Genomic DNA, 13,550 nt, shown 5'->3' with positions numbered 1-13,550 from the left:
TTAGGGACTACATGTTGCACAATGTGTTGGTGCAGTTCAGGTGGCTGTGTATTGTCTCCCTTCTCCCTGCTAATGAGGAAGCAGGGGAGGATGCAGAGTGAGCAGCTGTGTGTGGGAGTCTCTCTGCACAGTGAGAAGAGGAGAGAAAGGGGGAAATTAAGACCCCTTAAGACCCCTTTCACACTGGGGTGCTTTGCAGGCGCTACAGCACTAAAAATAGCACCTGCAAAGTGCCCTGAAAGTGCAGAGGGCTTTGGCGCTGGAGTAGTGCGCTGGCAGGATGGTAAAAAAAAGTCTTGCTAGCAGCATCTTTGGAGGGTGAAGGAGCAGTGTATGCACCGCTCCTTCACCGCTCCTACCCATTGAAATCAGTGGGGCAGCGTGGCTATACCGCCAACATAGCGCTGCTGCAGCAGCACTTTGCAGTGGTTTTAACTCTTTCTCGGCTGCTAGCGGGTGGATAAAAGCGCCTCACTAGTGGCTGCATAACGGCAAGAAGTTGGTGGTGAAGCACTGCTAAAAATCGCAGCTTTTACCACCGGCACCGCCCCCCGGCCCCATGTGAAAGGGGTCTTAGTGAGAGTCAGCTTGGCATGGCCACGGGAGATGCAGGGCAGCTGCTACACATACATACTTACATTGATCCTGGACTTTTGTAACTATACAAAAATATACATACCTATAATTTAGCTTTAAAATATATTGAATAGAATTATACTCTATTACAAAGAACAGTTGTACTAATTGAGTAGTAGAATAAATATATTACATTAATCACCTTCCCTTCTGTCATACATTTCTCCAAAGCATCTTGGTAAGCCTAAAATCTTGCACTCAGTGAAATGCAAAATACAGGAAATATCTGAAGGAAATCCAGGGTATCCAGTGTGGTAGAGTAATTAATGCCAGACTAATTGAGACTGTTGGTGAAAAAAAAAAAAAATCATCATTGTATATTGACTATACCTTTTTGTTTGCATGATAGTGATGGAGAGAGTCCTAAATTATGCAGATCACAAGAAAGACTTTTGTGGGGAAGTGATAGATTTCACAATGGAAGCAGATGGCAATCAGGAAAAGGTATAGTACTTTTTACTTAAAATTTTACTAGAAAATCTAATTGGTATCTGCAGGAAAATATAGCTGTCCCTGAAACCAAGGTAAAGAGACAAACATATAGCATATTGCTTGAACAATTTATAAAATTGATTGAGATTTTTATTCATCCTGCTTTATCAAGGATCACTTAATGGATTTCCACTTAAATTTGGGTGCTTGCCAACTGAGAAAAAGAAAATAACTGAAAAAAAATCTGAGAATTTGTCCAAAGCTCACCCTGCCACAGGAAAGTATGCCTTGCTGATTAAAACATTAGTACATATCCTTTGCAGATTTTGTTTAATTAGCAAGGTAAACATTTACTGTGGCAGAGTTCGTTTTGGATAAATTGCCAGTAAAAATTATTTTTATCTAGAACGTCTGACAGCTCTGTCCTCTGCAAACTGACACAGCGGTAGAGGAAGTTTTTGCACTGCTCACCACTTCCTCTACTTGCTTCTGTGTACTAGCTCTGGGTATCGGGCAGGGCATGTGTTGATGGGTGTCCTCGACTTTTGTCCCCACCTGTCAGACATGTATCACAGCGGCTGCATCACTGTGAAGCTGTGAGAGAGCTGCAAAGGGAAGCATTGGGGGGTGGTTTTGCAGAGAAATGGGCAGATGTGGGGAGGTTGGAGGTGTACTGCAGCGGTGACAGCTAGGGGTGGGTGGATTTGTAAAGAGGTGAGAGCTGTGGATTAGGGAGGAGGATTGTGAATAGGTAAGAGCTGGGGGGGAGGGTTGGACAGGCAAGAGCTATGAGGGAAAAGGTGGGTTGGGGGTGTTGTGCGGAGCTGAAAGTGGTGGGGGGCTTAATGGGGGATTGTTATTTTTGCAGAGGTAAGAGTTTTCGAGAGAATGGGGGGGGGGGTGGGTGGGTTGTGCAGAGAAACAATTATGAGGAGTTTGGAGGTGTTGTTCATTGGTGATGGGTGGGGAGGGCAGGATGTGTAGAGATAAAGATGGGGTGTTGAAAAGAGCTGTGGATTGGGGTAAGTTATAGATATGGGGGTGTAGAAGTGAAATGTGGAGGGGGGACAGGGATAAGCTGTAGTGTCGGATGCAAAGGTTAGTTGTTGACTGAGGGTGTAAAACGTGGACTGCAGATGCAGAGGTGGGTTGTTTACAGGTTTGTTGAAGCTGCTAAGGTAAACTGTGAACTGTGGACAGTAGTGCACAGTTGGACTGGCGACTGTGGGAGGAGAGGGGAACTGTGGACTGGGGGACAAGAGGGGAACTGTGGACTGGAGGAGAAATAGGGGAGCTGTCGACTGGAGGAGAAAAGAGGAGCTGTGGACTGGTGGACAAGAGGGGAGTTGTTGACTGGGGGAGGAGAGGGGAATTCTGGACTGTGGGAGAAGAGGGGAGTTGTAGACTGGAGGAAAAGAGGGGAGCTGTGGACTTTGAGACAAGAGGGGAACTGTGGACTGCGTGATAAGAGGGGAGTTGTTGACTGGGGGAGGAGAGGGGAATTCTGGACTGTGGGAGAAGAGGGGAGTTGTAGACTGGAGGAGAAAAAGGGGAGCTGTGGACTGGGGGAGAAAAGGGGAGCAGTGGAATGGTGGACTAGAGGGGAGCTGTGGACTAAAGAAGAAAAAGAGAGCTGTGGACTGGGGGACAAGAGGGGAGCTGTGGGCTGGGAGACAAGAGGGGAGCTGTGGACTGGGAGACAAGAGGGGAGCTGTGGACTGGGGGACAAGAAGGGAGTTGTGGACTGGGGGACAAGAAGGGAGCTGTGAACTGGGGGACAAGAGGGGAGCTGTGGACTGGGGGACAAGAGGGAAGCTGTGGCCTGGAGGAGAAAAGGGGAGTGGTGGACAAGAGGGGAGCTGTGCACTGGGGGCAAAGAGGTGAGCTGTGGACTGGTGGAGAAAAGGTGAGCTGTGGATGGGGGACCATAGATGAGCTGTGGATCAGGGGTACAGAGGTGATTATTGAAGGGGTAGGTGCAGAGGTAAGTTACATAGTTACATAGTTACATAGTTAGTCAGGTTGAAAAAAGACACAAGTCCATCCAGTTCAACCAAAAAAAATAAATAAAAATAAATAATATAAAATATACTATACATATATATACATATATACACATATAAATATATATATATATACACACATATAAATATATATATATACATACATATATATATATATATATATATATATATATATATATATATATATATATATATATATATATATATATATTATATATATGTATATATATATATATATATACATACATATACATACACATATATACACACATACATATACCAGCCCATATACCCAATTCTATACCCACAGTTGATCCAGAGGAAGGCAAAAAAAAACCAGCAGAGCATGATCCAATTTGCTAAAGCAGGGGAAAAAATTCCTTCCTGATCCCCCGAGAGGCAATCGGATTTTCCCCGGATCAACTTTACCTATAAATTTTAGTACCCAGTTATATTACGTACACTTAGGAAATAATCCAGGCCTTTCTTAAAGCAATCCACTGAGCTGGCCATAACCACCTCTGCAGGGAGTCTATTCCACATTTTCACAGCTCTTACTGTGAAGAAACCTTTCCGTATTTGGAGATGAAATCTCTTCTCCTCTAGACGTAAAGAGTGCCCCCTTGTCCTCTTTGTTGACTTTAAAGTGAATAACTCGACACCAAGTTCCCTATATGGACCCCCTTATATATTTGTACATGTTGATCAAATCCCCCCTTAATCTCCTCTTATCAAGAGTGAATAAATTCAGTTCCTCTAATCTTTCCTCATAGCTGAGTTGCTCCATGCCTCTTATCAGTTTGGTTGCCCTTCTCTGCACTTTCTCCAGTTCCCCGATATCCTTTTTGAGAACTGGTGCCCAAAACTGAACGGCATATTCCAGATGAGGTCTTACTAATGATTTGAACAGGGGCAAAATGATATCTCTCTCTCTGGAGTACATACCTCTCTTAATACAAGAAAGGACTTTGCTCGCTTTGGAAACCGCAGCTTGGCATTGCATGCTATTATTGAGCTTATGATCTACCAAAACCCCCAGATCCTTCTCCACTATGGATTCCCCCAGTTGTACTCCCCCTAGCGTGTATGATGCATGCATATTCTTAGCCCCCAAGTGCATAACCTTACATTTCTCAACATTAAACCTCATCTGCCACATAGTCGCCCAATTAGACAGAGCATTGAGGTCTGCTTGTAAATTGGTGACATCCTGTAAGGACGTTATTGCACCACATAGCTTGGTGTCATCTGCAAAGACGGAAATGTTACTCTTGATCCCAGACCCAATATCATTTATAAAGATATTAAAAAGTAAGGGTCCCAGCACTGAACCTTGGGGTACACCACTCATAACCTTAGACCATTCAGAGTAAGAATCATTAACCACTACTCGTCTTTTAGCCAGTTTTCTATCCATCTACAAACTGATGTTTCCAAACCTGTAGACTTTACCTTACACATGAGCCGTGTGTGCGGAACAGTATCGAATGCTTTTGCAAAATCCAAATATATCACGTCCACCGCCACCCCTCTGTCCAAGGTTTTACTTACCACCTCATAAAAAGAAATCAGGTTTGTCTGACAACTCCTGTCTTTAAAGAGGTGTGCAGTGGTGAGCAATAGATGGTTTCTTTGGGGGAAGGGGGAGGGGGATATAAGTACCGTCCCTAGTCTCTGAGAAAAAAGTCCTGACTGAAACTGATCTTTTATGGCTCTCACTACAACAGCTAAAAGCTAACATCTCCTGCTGCAGCTGCTGCAGTGAGAGCCACAAAAGATCGGTTTCAGTTATTTCCCTCACCCACTGCACTGACATTGCGCACCATTGAACTCTACACTCTGTACATAGCACACCCCTAAACTTTGTACGTAGCGCACCCCTGAATTCTGTACAAAGCACACCCCTGGACTCTGCACAAATCACACCCCGGAACTCTGCACTCTGTACATAGTGCACCCCTGAACATAAAAAGAATAAAATACAAAATATTAATTGAAAAGTATTTTCTCTATCTTATCTTCTTAACATTTGGTTATCTTTGGGTATCATTTTTTTTAATCTCATGGACGAAATTTGAGAAATTATATATATATATATATATATATATATATATATATATATATATCATACAATCATCCCATAAACACATACACTACATATATCATTTGAGGAAAATATACTTATTAAATATTTTTTTTTAAATTGGGAAATGGTAAACTATGTCCCCGGATTTCATTTTAAAAATCAAATCACTTTACATGGTCCATTTAACATGGTTTCCTATTTGTCACATTCACATCTGTGCATTTTATTGAAAGGGCCAGGGGCTTTTTTCAGTTTTTTGGTTCCATAGACTTCAATAGATCAAACCGTGTATTGAAAAATGCAAAATGCACCTGGAATATGCAAACTGCAACCTGCATAGGTGTGAACCAGGCCTTAATGTAGCCCCATTTAAGCTAGTTGATATACAGTCTGGGGATCTCCATGACTCTACCCCTTTTACAGATAGGGATTGCAGAGATCAGTCCATGACAACTCTTCCTATTACAGTATTTGTCTGTCAGGGTCTTTGGCTGCAGGCATGTTTGAGTTTGGGGGTCATAGATCTGGGTATGCGTGGCAGCCCTATGACCTGATATCCCTAATGGTAAACCCATTAAACCCATTAAACTTGAACTGAGAAGGTGTTCCCCAAAAGGACTAGGTTTACAAGAAGCTTCTGGGGCTCACATTGTAAGCAGGCTGACACAGTCAGTGGGCGCTGTCCTGACAGGGATGGCTGGGGTTAATACTTTGCCCAGTCTTTTAGGCTTTTTGGTGGGATCCTGGCTGAGTGTGGCCCACTTGCCCTGTGTGATATGAATTGGGCCAGTGGTTCGACCGCAGAGAGTCCCCCCTGGGGAGTCGTCATCAGCTCTGTAGGAGAAAGCCCACAAGAGAGAGAAAAAACAAGGAGTTCCAGTGCAATCTTGGGTTGTGAGGCCCGTGAGGGATGTAGATGGATAAAAAGACCCACAGGAGTAGGAGAATGTCGCTAGTCATGGTTTGTAACAGAGACTTAACTCGGGCTTTGGCCTTTAGATACCAAAAATGAAATGCCTCTGAAAGACTTATTCTTGCTGGACTGCATCAATTCACGTATGCTGGGCCAACACACAAGCCTGTAGTTATAGTTTGGGAATAGGAAATAATAATGCTGTACTGTGAAATGTGTACTTGCATCTTTCCTAAGTAAAGCATATTAAAAAGTTGTCCTTGCCTGGTCTGAAGTTACTGAATGGGGTGTTTTGTAAGTAACCGGCACACACACACAGTTAAAAGTACACATTGGAGTATGAAGACATCAGTATGGAGTAGAGTAATGTGAAGACAAAAAGAAGAAGACAAAAGAAGTTGCCAAGAGTAACAGAAGTGTAACAAGCAGCCTGTCGATATTATGTACCTCTTCTAGGTGGCACGGCCTCTAGCATTAAGGGGGATGTTGCCAGCAGTCTTTCTCCCATAGCAACAGGAGTGGATTGCACCGCAGAGGTTCCCCATTCTGTACAGTGTGAAGGAATATCATCAGCACATCAAGGATTTCTCAAAAGGGTCCAAAGCTTTATTTTGTGGTTTGGTCAAAGATTGTATGGCTCAGAACTGTGGGAAACAAAGTCTTACTTTGGAAGTTTACAGTCAGGGAGTCCAAGCTGAGGTGTCCTCCCACACACCAATAGACAAAGTTTAAAAAAGTCCTAGAGCAATGGATATTGTATTATGCTCATTGCTTGTGATACACTTTGGGGCCCAGTTCACACTGCTGTGATGCGGGAGCCCTGCGAATCTACTGCGGGTTCCTGCATCGCACCGACTCGCATGGCAGTTCACACTGGCATATGTGAACTGCTGGGGAGTGTCAATAAATTGTTAGTGACACCCCCATTTCAGCTTGCGTGTCAAACTGTGAGCTGTCTGTTCGGGCACAAATCGGATTGCATGGGTCCTGTGCGAGTTTAGTTCTGAATAGGATGCGATTTAGCCATGCTATTTGTGTGGCTGGAGTTGCATCACATGGACATCGCATGTGATTTGCAGTGTGGTGCGAATCGCATGTGATCTCGCACCACACAGTAGTGTGAGCCGGCCCTGAATGTGCACATCTTTTATGTATAGTCTTTATATTTCACATCAAGCAATATGATTCTTTAATCTATACATGAACCACATTCAACAAGATGTATTTAATATTCAAGCCTATAGTTTTGGCCATAGGCAGGGGAGCAAACTTAAACAGTACATGGTGAAATAATTGCTCTGAAATGACAGAGAACGCTGTGGTACAATTTATACATTCTGAAGTGGGGGGCAATTCAGCATTCCCACGCATTTTCTCAGGAAATACATTTTGTAGCTTACATTGATAAACAGATGGCCATGTAGCACCTATACATCACTTCCAGAGTTCTCTGAGAAAATGGCTTTTCACAGCTGGAGGTGTAAATGGCATTTGACCACAAACATAAACAGCTTCTACATACATCCTGGGCCTTTGTAACAAGTACAGTGGGGCACAAAAGTATTTAGTCAGTCACCAATTGTGCAAGTTCCCCCCCTTAGAAAGATGAGAAAGGCCTGTAATTGTCATCATAGGTATACCTCAACTATGAGAGACAAAATGTGGAAACAAATCCAGACAATCACATTGTCTGATTTTTGAAAGAATTTATTTGCAAATTATGGTGGAAAATAAGTATTTGGTCACCTACAATCAAGCAAGATTTCTGGCTCTCTCAGACCTGTATCTTCTTCTTTAACCACTTCAGGACCGCCGTATTGCCAATGTACGTCAGCACAATGGCACAGGCAGGCACAATCACGTAGATGTACGTGATTGCCTTCCAGCGGGTGGGGGGTCCGATCGGACCCCCTCCCGTTGGATACGGCGGTCCGGTTCGCTCCAGGAGCGCTCCGTGATGAGGGGATGGCCGTTGGTTTTCGGCCACCCCCTCTGGATCGCTCCTGGCCAATGAGAAGCTTCCTCCCACTGTGTATTGTTTACACAGGAAGGAGGAAGTGATGTCATTCTCCTCGGGGCGGTCTTTTTGACCGGACTACGAGGAGAAGACTAATAGTAAGTGTGCACCAACACTACACTGACATGTAGGTACACACAGGCACACAAACCCCCCCCGATCGCCCCCCGCCCCCCCTCCCCCCCCCCAGTCACAGTGTCACTGATTGCATTGATCATTTCTTTACTGATCAATGCATTCAGTGTCAGTTGTGACAGTAAAAACTGTCAGGACAGTTAGTGTTAGGTCCAGGGTAGCCCCCTATCACCCCCCAATAAAGATTTAACCCCCTGATTGCCCCTAGAGTTAACCCTTTCACCCCCTTTTGCCAGTGTCACTAAGCGATCATTTTTCTGATCGCTGCATGTGTCGCTAGGTAGCTAGTTATTTTTTTAGGTTCACCGCCAGGTTTTTATATCGCTAGGTACCCCGATATACTACCCAATAATGTTTTTAACCCCCTGATTGCCGCTAGTTAACCCTTTCACCCCCTTTTGCCAGTGTCACTAAGCGATCATTTTTCTGATCGCTGCATGTGTCGCTAGGTAGCTAGTTATTTTTTTAGGTTCACCGCCAGGTTTTTATAGCGCTAGGTACCCCGATATACTACCCAATAATGGTTTTAACCCCCTGATTGCCGCTAGTTAACCCTTTCACCCCCTTTTGCCAGTGTCACTAACCGATCATTTTTCTGATCGCTGCATCAGTGTCGCTAGTGTCGCTAGGTAGCTAGTTATTTTTTTAGGTTCACCGCCAGGTTTTTATAGCGCTAGGTACCCCGATATACTACCCAATAATGGTTTTAACCCCCTGATTGCCGCTAGTTAACCCTTTTACCCCCTTTTGCCAGTGTCACTAAGCGATCATTTTTCTGATCGCTGCATGTGTCGCTAGGTAGCTAGTTATTTTTTTAGGTTCACCGCCAGGTTTTTATAGCGCTAGGTACCCCGATATACTACCCAATAATGGTTTTAACCCCCTGATTGCCGCTAGTTAACCCTTTCACCCCCTTTTGCCAGTGTCACTAAGCGATCATTTTTCTGATCGCTGCATGTGTCGCTAGGTAGCTAGTTATTTTTTTAGGTTCACCGCCAGGTTTTTATAGCGCTAGGTACCCCGATATACTACCCAATAATGGTTTTAACCCCCTGATTGCCGCTAGTTAACCCTTTCACCCCCTTTTGCCAGTGTCACTAAGCGATCATTTTTCTGATCGCTGCATCAGTGTCGCTAGTGTCGCTAGGTAGCTAGTTATTTTTTTAGGTTCACCGCCAGGTTTTTATAGCGCTAGGTACCCCGATATACTACCCAATAATGGTTTTAACCCCCTGATTGCTGCTAGTTAACCCTTTCACCCCCTTTCACCAGCGATCACAGTATAAGTGTCACTGGTGACGCTGGTTAGCCAGTTAGTTATTTAGGTTCCCCGTCAGGTTTTTATATAGCGCCAGGGACCCCCATATACTACCTAATAAAAATTTGAACCCCCTGATTGCCCCTAGTTAACACTTTCACCACTGATCACCGTATAAGTGTTACGGGTGACTCTGGTTAGTTTGTTTTTTATAGCATCAGGGCACCCACCATTTATTACCCAATAAAGGTTTAACCCCCTGATCACCCGGCGGGTGATATCAATTAGGTTTTAGGGTCAGGGTCTGCGTCGCCCCAGGCAGCGCTAGGTTAGTGCCAGTACCGCTAACACCCACACGCAAAGCATACACCTCCCGTAGTGCTATAGAATCTGAACAGATCAATATCTGATCTGATCAGATCTATACTAGCGTCCCCAGCAGTTTAGGGTTCCAAAAAAACGCATTGTTAGCGGGATCAGCCCAGATACCTGCTAGCACCTGCGTTTTGCCCCTCTGCCCAGCCCACCCAAGTGCAGTATCGATCGATCACTGTCACTTACAAAACACTAAACACATAACTGCAGCGATCGCAGAGTCAGGCCTGATCCCTGCCATCGCTAACAGGTTTTTTGGTAGCATTTTATATTTAAATCCGGAAGGCAGTGCTTGGTTTTCGGGGTCCCGTACGTGGCTAGGCTCCCAAAAAGTCCCCCACATGTGGTATCCCCGTACTCGGGAGAAGCAGCAGAATTTATTTTGGGGTGTAATTTGACTTCTGCCCATAGCATGTGTGAGCAATATATCATTTAGTGACAACTTTGTGCAAAAAAAAAAAAAGTTTGTAATCTTCCCGCAACTTTTGGCAAAATATAAAATATTCCATGGACTCAACATGCCTCTCAGTAAATAGCTTGGGGTGTCTACTTTCCAAAATGGGGTCATTTGGGGGGTTTTGTGCTATTTTGGCATTTTATGGCCTTCGAAACTGTGATAGGTAGTGAGGAGTTAAATCAAAAATTTGCACCCTTAGAAATCCTGAAGGTGGTGATTGGTTTTCGGGGTGCCGTGCGCGACTAGACTCCCAAAAAGTCCCACACATGTGGTATCCCCGTACTCAGGAGAAGCAGCAGAATGTATTTTGGGGTGTCATTTCACATATGCCCATAGCATGTGTGAGCAATATATCATTTAGTGACAACTTTGTGCAAAAAAAAAAAAGTTTGTAATATTCCCGCAACTTGTGGCAAAATATAAAATATTCCATGGACTCAACATGCCTTCAGTAAATAGCTTGGGGTGTCTACTTTCCAAAATGGGGTCATTTTGGGGGGTTTTGTGCTATTTTGGCATTTTATGGCCTTCGAAACTGTGATAGGTAGTGAGGAGTTAAATCAAAAATTTGCACCCTTAGAAATCCTGAAGGTGGTGATTGGTTTTCGGGGTGCCGTGCGCGACTAGACTCCCAAAAAGTCCCACACATGTGGTATCCCCATACTCGGGAGAAGTAGCGGAATATATTTTGGGGTGCAATTCCACATATAACTATGGCATGTGTGAGCAATATATCATTTAGTGACAACTTTGTGCAAAAAAAAAAAAAAGTTTGTAATCTTCCCGCAACTTTTGGCAAAATATAAAATATTCCATGGACTCAACATGCCTCTCAGTAAATAGCTTGGGGTGTCTACTTTCCAAAATGGGGTCATTTGGGGGGGTTTTGTGCTATTTTGGCATTTTATGGCCTTCGAAACTGTGATAGGTAGTGAGGAGTTAAATCAAAAATTTGCACCCTTAGAAATCCTGAAGGTGGTGATTGGTTTTCGGGGTGCCGTGCGCGACTAGACTCCCAAAAAGTCCCACACATGTGGTATCCCCGTACTCAGGAGAAGCAGCAGAATGTATTTTGGGGTGTCATTTCACATATGCCCATAGCATGTGTGAGCAATATATCATTTAGTGACAACTTTGTGCAAAAAAAAAAAAAAGTTTGTAATATTCCCGCAACTTGTGGCAAAATATAAAATATTCCATGGACTCAACATGCCTCTCAGTAAATAGCTTGGGGTGTCTACTTTCCAAAATGGGGTCATTTTGGGGGGTTTTGTGCTATTTTGGCATTTTATGGCCTTCGAAACTGTGATAGGTAGTGAGGAGTTAAATCAAAAATTTGCACCCTTAGAAATCCTGAAGGTGGTGATTGGTTTTCGGGGTGCCGTGCGCGACTAGACTCCCAAAAAGTCCCACACATGTGGTATCCCCATACTCGGGAGACGTAGCGGAATATATTTTGGGGTGCAATTCCACATATAACTATGGCATGTGTGAGCAATATATCATTTAGTGACAACTTTTTGTAAAAATAATTTTTTTTTTTTTTTTTTGTCATTATTCAATCCCTTAGGACAAAAAAAATAAATATTCAATGGGCTCAACATACCCATCAGCAATTTCCTTGGGGTGTCTACTTTCCAAAATGGGGTCATTTGGGGGGGGGATATTTGTACTGCCCTGCCATTTTAGCACCTCAAGAAATGAGATCGGCAGTCATAAATTAAAAGCTGTGTAAATTCCAGAAAATGTACTCTAGTTTGTAGACGCTATAACTTTTGCGCAAACCAAAAAATATACGCTTATTGACATTTTTTTTACTAAAGACATGTGGCTGAATAAATTTTGCCCTCAATGTATGACTAAAATTTAGTTTATTCGATTTTTCTTATAACAAAAAGAAGAAAATATCTTTTTTTTTCAAAATTTTCGCTCTTTTTCCATTTATATCGCAAAAAAAAAAAATCGCAGAGGCAATCAAATACCATCAAAAGAAAGCTCTATTTGTGGGAAGAAAAGGACGCAAATTTCGTTTGGGTGCAATATTGCATGACCGCGCAATTACCAGTTAAAGCAGCGCAGTGCGAAATTGGAAAAAGACCTCTGGTCCTTAAGGTGTTTATTGGTCCGGGGCTGAAGTGGTTAAAAGGCTCCTCTGTCCTCCACTCATTACCTGTATCAATGGCACCTGTTTGAACTTGTTATCAGTATAAAAGACACCTGTCCACAACCTCAGTCACACTCCAGACTCCATTATGGTGAAGACCAAAGAGCTGTTGAAGGACACCAGAAACAAAATTGTAGACCTGCAACAGGCTGGGAAGACTGACTCTGCAATAGGCAAGCAGCTTGGTGTGAAGAAATCATCTGTGGGAGTTACATAGTAAGTCAGGTTGAAAAAAGACACGAGTCCATCCAGTTCAACCTTAAAAACAAATAAAATAAAAAATAATCGTACAATAAAATAAAAAGTAATCGTACAAATAAAATAAAAAATAATCGTACAGAGCAATAATTAGAAAATGGAAGACATCCAAGACCACTGATAATCTCCCTTGATCTGGAGCTCCACGCAAGATCTCACCCCGTGGGGTCAAAATTATCGCAAGAACGGTGAGCAAAAATCCCAGAACCACACGGGGGGACCTAGTAATTGACCTGCAGAGAGCTGGGACTACCATCAGTAACACATTACGCCGCCAGGAACTTATATCCTGCAGTGCCAGACGTGTCCCCCTGCTTAAGCCAGTACATGTCCGGGCCCATCTAAGGTTTGCTAGAGAGCATTTGGATGATCCAGAAGAGGACTGGGAGACTGTCGTATGGTCACATGAAACCAAAGTAGAACTGCTTGGTAGAAACACAACTTGTCGTGTTTGGAGGAGAGAGAATGGTGAGTTGCAACCAAAGAACACCATACCTACTGTGAAGCATGGGGGTGGCAACATCATACTTTGGGGCTGTTTCTCTGCAAAGGGAACAGGACGACTGACCTGTGTACATGAAAGAATGAATGGGGCCATGTGTCATGAGATTTTGAGTGCAAACCTCCTCCCATTCGCAAGGGCATTAAAGATGAAACGTGGCTGGGTCTTTCAGCATGACAATGATCCCAAACACACCACCCGGGCAACAAAGGAGTGGCTTCATAAGAAGCAATTCAAGGTCCTGGAGTGGCCCAGCCAGTCTCCAGATCTCAACCCCATAGAAAACCTTTGGA

General features: G+C 43.6%; 1 protein-coding gene across 3 annotated transcripts in view; it reads left to right on the top strand.

The window, feature by feature from the left end:
- Positions 1-13,550, top strand: part of LOC143974486 (protein mono-ADP-ribosyltransferase PARP14-like) — a 197,508-nt gene that overhangs the window by 18,166 nt on the left and 165,792 nt on the right. For all 3 annotated transcript variants that reach the window (XR_013272233.1, XM_077475944.1, XM_077475943.1), the window contains exon 2: positions 986-1,080. Coding sequence is in view for 2 of the 3 variants with exons in the window: in XM_077475944.1 (XP_077332070.1) it covers positions 986-1,080 (95 nt within the window). In the remaining variant the exon portion in view is untranslated. The remainder of the gene's footprint in view (positions 1-985; positions 1,081-13,550) is intronic.

Source organism: Lithobates pipiens, unplaced genomic scaffold (assembly GCF_037356315.1).
Source record: "Lithobates pipiens isolate NorthernLeopardFrog02 unplaced genomic scaffold, aLitPip1_a1.2 Scaffold_13, whole genome shotgun sequence".
NCBI classification, from domain to species: Eukaryota; Metazoa; Chordata; class Amphibia; order Anura; family Ranidae; genus Lithobates; species Lithobates pipiens.
The sequence above is the reverse complement of the archived record's forward strand: the minus strand, read 5'-3'. Positions and strand labels throughout refer to the sequence as shown.